Genomic DNA, 5,898 nt, shown 5'->3' with positions numbered 1-5,898 from the left:
TTTTTTTAATGCAGACTTGAATTCTAAAGGGTGATAGGCAGAAGTGGAACCTTAGGAGACAGAGTTGACTTTTTGTAATGATAACAAGTGATCCTTTGGGATAGGTGCCTAAATTAGATAAATTACTTGCTATATTGGTAAATTGGATTAAATGTTCTAATTTTGTTATATATGTCTCTGTAGTGGAAGATATTTTTGTTTCTTGCATTCTTATTGGAAACTACTTTTCCGCATTTCTAGGTGAATATTTTAGAACTGATGAATTTGCAGATCAGTCTCAGGAAAATCTTAGCTCTTCATCACTCAGAAGAAAGCTGTTTTTAGAAGAAAATGGAAGTGTATCTGAGTGTTTGTCCCCTTCTCTGCGTAGTCCATGTGGTAGTCAGCAACTTGGAGTGCTTTGTTCAATTGACATATCTCCAGTCCGGTGCAGAAGCCCTCTGGAAACATCTAGTTCAGTAAGTTTAAGTTTCCAGTTTTGGAGGCTGGATGGGGTGTGACGTAGCTGGCACAAGACTAGTTCTTAAAGCAGGCTGTACCAATTCCGTGTTCTAACAGACTTCACAAGATGAACTGCCATGTTTTTAATAAGCTACAGCTGCTTCATTAGAGAGTAGGTATTAGACCAAAGGGTTTTTCTTTATTTGAAAGAAATTACAAATTCACAAAAAAAAGTGAGCAAAAAAAGAATATATTGCTGACTTCTTATTATATCAAATTATTATGTTGTGTTGTTCTTGTGTAGGTGGTATGCTTTCATCTGTTGGTGGCTGAAGTGTATGGAAAAAAGGTACTTCAGCAAAGAGTGTGGCTTAAAAAAAAAGTCTGCGCTGTGGTAACCTAGTAAAGAATTCCTACAACATAATTATACTGCTAGAAGTGACTTTTCTTTTTGTTCCATACTGTTAAGCAAGATCACAACCCCTATTCTTTTTTCCTAAGTATTTTGTCTGCTGTTAAGTAATTCAGATAATATGGATGCCATTAAAATATAAATAGTGGTCGGCTTTCGTCTGCATTTTTATGAGTAAGAAACTGAGATTAAATACTTGATTTTATATACAGATAGCATTAATTCCCTGTTTAGGCTTCTAGTTCTTAAATGTAAAGGATATTATAGTCTTAGTTGGTATTATGTGACAGTTTGAGTCCATTGCTCTTTTCCTGTTTGGAGGCATAAAGTCCAAGTGAAGAGTTGTAACTGGAATATTTAAGCTAAACTAATGATGGAGATTGTAATTGTACAGTTGTACAGGATTAGTTTTCCTCAGTGCTGCCATGTTAAGCTTTTTAATTAGAACACATTTTGTATATATATAAAAGTCAATATTTAAATTACGTAAATATGCTTTTTTTTTTTTTTTTTTTTTTTTTAACTGAAGGGTCAGTTTTCCTCAAGTCCTATTCAGGGAGGAGCAAGGGCTTATAGTCTGGGAAGTATAACCAGTCCCACATTTCCAGAGGGGTCTCCTGCACATAATGGTTCTCCTACTTTTTCACCAATTGCTTTTCACATAAGAAAGACGCCACTGTCAGGTATGGTTTAATTGTATATGTATTATTCTTTCTTGATTTATATATTTTGATTATAAAAACATGCATTCCTACTGGAACTCTTTTCTGTTCAGAGACAAGTTACTGTGCTTGGGAGAGCAGAAGTCTCTTGCTATGTGACACATTTACTTTTTAGCAGTGAAGTATTTTAGTTATGTGAAACAATGAAGTGTATTTGCTTGCAAAAAATCAACTACGGAAAAATCTTTTGGAAGAAGGAATCAAGACCTAATAGGAATAAAAAAAAAATTTAAAGGATTGATCTAGTGTGAGGAGGGGGTTTAAAGCCATTTGCCTGAACTAAGTCAGGTCACAATTGTGGTTTAGCCCAACCCTGAAGCATTTTAATTGGACAAAGACTGTTTACCTTGAGTGTTCAAACAATGTGATCATCAAGGTTATCTGAAATAAAACTGCCTAGTGAAGAAATCATGAACACTTTGTGTCCTCACTACTCTAGAAAAGGTCAGAATTTCATGTTTCATCCATTGCCTGGAAAGACTTAACACCCTGTTTATACATGACTTTGCTCTGAAGAGCTTTGTGGAGCTTCAGCGCTGTTCCATATGGAGATTGCATAGGTTTGGTTTTCTTGAAAATGTTATTGCTATCCCAGGTTTTTTTTTAAATGCCTACAGAATATGTGTTGTTACATTTTTTCAGAAGAAAGCCACAGAAACAGCCTTCACGCATTTTTCCTGTGTGAACAGTGTATGATATTGCCATTTGAAGATGCAAGGTCTCTGATGCAACAAACTATGTCCCAGGAAACAAATTTGGTGTTAAAAACAGGATAAAAATTTGCCTTTACCATGGTAGTTTAAATGCAGTTTAATCTCACTTTTGGAGCCGGTAGGCAGTGCTCAGTGAAATACTATGTAGTTGGCTACAATTGTTCGATGGACTGTAGGGTTTTGAGGATGATGTCTTTAACTCCATCTGATAGCTAATGGAATAACTTTGTTTTTTTTTGTTGTTGTTGTTTCTGTGGACAGACCAAACAAGATTTACATTTTGTTCTCCAGATATTCCTTCTTCCTCAAATAGAATGACACCCCCAAGTACAAGAAGTCCTTATATAGATGGTTGTTCTCCAATTAAAAATTGTTCTCCCATGAGGCTTGGAGCATGTAGAGGAACTGCCCAGTATCAGACTTCTGTCATTAGAATACCAATTGCAGTTGAAAAACATGCTGAGGATGAGGAAGACAAGGAAAATGTTTCTCCAGCAGAAGCTCAGTTCCCAGAAATGGATAATGGAATAAACTTACGTCAGCAAGACAGTGATGCTTTTGCACATGGTACACATCTCGTTGTAGCAACTGTGTCTATTGCGCCAGATCACTCAGATGCTTGTCGTGAAAGGTTGTCATCATTTCAGGATATAGAAGGCTCAAAGGAAAATAATACTGTAGATATGGCTGATGCAGCTGAAGTGTCGGAGGAAAACACTTGGATAAAAGAAACAATTGGCAATAGCAATGCACCAATGACCAGCTTTATGACAGGGATTACTTTCAGTATTGAAAACTCTCGCATGTGCATGTCACCTCTTGCAGAAAGCAGTGCAATTCCTTGTGACAACAGTAGTATTCAGGTAAAAATAAAAAATTTATTTTTTCCTTCTCTAACACTGAGCTTGACATACTAACTTTTAGTATGTATACCATTCTGGAAGTAATTGTCTGTTGTCTTTTGTTGAATGTGGCATACAAGTTGTATTATGACTTTTATTCTCTCCCCCCCCCCATCCCCCTTTTTCCTCTCTCAGTGGTGTTGGTGTAACGATTATAAATTTTATTTGTGTTACTATGTACAGTAACATATTTAACTTAATCCAGACTAATTCTGACAGAGCAGTTTACAATTTGCTCTTGGTATTATTTTGGTATTATTTTGGTGGATTAAGTTCTGTTAATCAAATACAAGTCATATTGGGTATGAGAACCTTAGGGGTTTATTGGTGATAAAGTGCAGTACATTTTTAAAGCCCCGCTTCTTGATTTCAGGCGGACAGTGGTTATAATACACAGACTTGTGGAAGCAGCATTATGGATACTGCAGGGGCTGAAAACAGTTGCAGAGAAAATGATGTGAATGCTAACATGTTTCAGAATAAATCTCAGCTTCTTAGAACAAAGGTAGGAGTTGAATTATGATATCAAAAGTGATGGGCTTCTCATCCAAAGCGTCCATTCCCTATTTCATTCCATTTCAGGGAGCCTGAGTGAGGGGAGAGACTGTCAGGTGATAATAGAGAGCATGTTAATGTAGCATCATTTCAAGTATTATGTTGACAAATATTGTAAGCTCGCAATAAAATAAATGTGTTCTATGACCAAGGCAAAGGTAGTTTCAGAGGAAACTGAAGTATATGCATTAAAAAGTAGTTGTGACGTTCCTCATGGCTTCAGATGTATTGTAATCTGCCTCTTATTTTTGTTTCTGATATTCTTGCTCACTTTTTTTATTGCGAAGTTTTTAAATGTGTGCCTGTGGGGAAAAATTGTCCCCCGCTTCTTTACATAAAGTAGTTTCAAGTTTCCTAGATTGTACCTGGCATGCTGATTTGATGGGGAACTTTCTGCTTGGATACAGTCTTTTGATGACAAGCCCTTTGACCTATCTTCAAACCAAACCTACAAAAGACAACACACATCTAGTAAGGCTCCCAAGTTCTTAATCTTGTGACTGATGAGAAGGAGTTCTACTTTTTCCAGAGAATGGGAATCGAGACTAGTTTATTTGGAGGAGAGAGTAAAAATCATCTCCTCTCACATAGTAATTACAATTACTCTCTCACAGCCTTACAATCTTACAAACTTAATACTTTATGGTCTACTACCTAGTGTTGTTTACAGTCTTTGAAGGGGAGCCAGTACTGACCGGTAGTACCAGGTTATGAAAAGACTCAAGGTCATTGAGCACTGACTTCACTTTGGTATCTGACATGCTAATAGCCACTTCCTGCAAAGGTAAAGAGCAGATTGATGCTGTCTTGTAGACTATTGACATCAAATTTTGAACTCCACTCATTTAAGATCAGGATAACTGTGCCCTTATGGGAAGAATAGATGGATATTTTATCTTAAACTTCTAAAAATACCCATCTACTCTGAGGTCTTGCCCTAATTACCCTGTTGGACATGGATTATACATGTGAATGTATTGATCAGAATCAATTGTTTAAGATCAAACCTGTCCTACAGACTCACCAATGTCATGCAGCTGTCTTCTCCCACTGCTAGTCTTTCCATTGCTAGATCCCAACTAAGCCCAGCTTTGCATTTTGGATTAGGATTTAAGTGTGGAGGCATTAGGTACTTCATTCAACTCTCACAAAAGAGAACCCAAAGAAAATAGAAAGAAAAAAGCATGGATTTAACTTGCTGAAAGAATCCAGTCTGGCTCATTCAGAGCATGTGTGCTCTGAAAAGAGATTGTTGCTGACAGCACCTCTCAAAGATTTGTGCAGAGAAAACATGATCTTTCATTTCTTCTTCATTTCAAAAGGGGAGAGATGGGAAGCTAAGGTACTTAATTGTATCTTGAAATTTTCACATAGTACATTTGGATCTTGTTTCTTTTGGGGAATTTTTGTGAAAAGGGTTTTAAAATTAACTTTTCCTTATTAACTTAGGAGTGTTCCCTTTTAAAACATATGGACAATCAGTTGCTGAGAGCAAAATCTCCAGAGAAGCAATCCGGTTTCCAAAAAGCAAAAACATGTAGTACAGTATTTGGTCAAAATATGACTTGCAACATTTCTGCCTGGAAACAAAAATGAAAATCGAGTTCAAGGATATCACAAAAATGGTATGTAGTTTTCTGATGGAGAATTTAAATTGTGTTGTCTAATAAATTTTTATATATGTGACCTCAATTACCTGGACTATATATACTATTTTGCTTTTTTAATGCAAATGTAATAATTGTCTGGTATATATTAAGGGAATTTTTTAATAATGTGGGGTTTTTCAGGTCTTGCTAACAAATTTATTGGTTAAGTGATCCTTTTGAAAAATAAGGTGGCTAGACTTTGTACAAAGAAACCACAGTGTGTTTTCAGAATTGTGTTCCTTCTGTGATGAGGGTGGATTCCATGAGGAGGCTTGTTTTGCAAGTTTGGATGTAACTTCAGCTTCAAGAGGAATATTATAGGTAGACCGAGCAAACCTAGAGTAACTTGCATAGGAGCTAATGTAACTGCAAAAACACCTGCATTTTGACACACAACTCCTACAGGCATTTGTCTTTGGGTTAGAGAGAAAGGAAAGGAGTCTTAGTTTTGATCTGGATTGCTTTTCCCCACTCAGATTTATTGTGCAGCTTCAGGAATTCTAG

General features: G+C 36.4%; 1 protein-coding gene across 1 annotated transcript in view; it reads left to right on the top strand.

The window, feature by feature from the left end:
* BORA (bora, aurora kinase A activator) overlaps positions 1–5,433 on the top strand; it is a 14,692-nt gene extending 9,259 nt beyond the window's left edge. Inside the window, 6 exon segments of the mRNA XM_010074955.1 lie at positions 241–458; positions 1,383–1,536; positions 2,550–3,151; positions 3,564–3,695; positions 5,195–5,331; positions 5,333–5,433. Coding sequence (XP_010073257.1) covers positions 241–458; positions 1,383–1,536; positions 2,550–3,151; positions 3,564–3,695; positions 5,195–5,331; positions 5,333–5,378 — 1,289 coding nt within the window. The 3' untranslated portion in view covers positions 5,379–5,433.
* Positions 5,434–5,898: the final 465 nt, after the last annotated feature.

This window comes from Pterocles gutturalis, unplaced genomic scaffold, assembly GCF_000699245.1.
Source record: "Pterocles gutturalis isolate BGI_N339 unplaced genomic scaffold, ASM69924v1 scaffold957, whole genome shotgun sequence".
NCBI lineage: Eukaryota > Metazoa > Chordata > Aves > Pterocliformes > Pteroclidae > Pterocles > Pterocles gutturalis.
The sequence above is the reverse complement of the archived record's forward strand: the minus strand, read 5'-3'. Positions and strand labels throughout refer to the sequence as shown.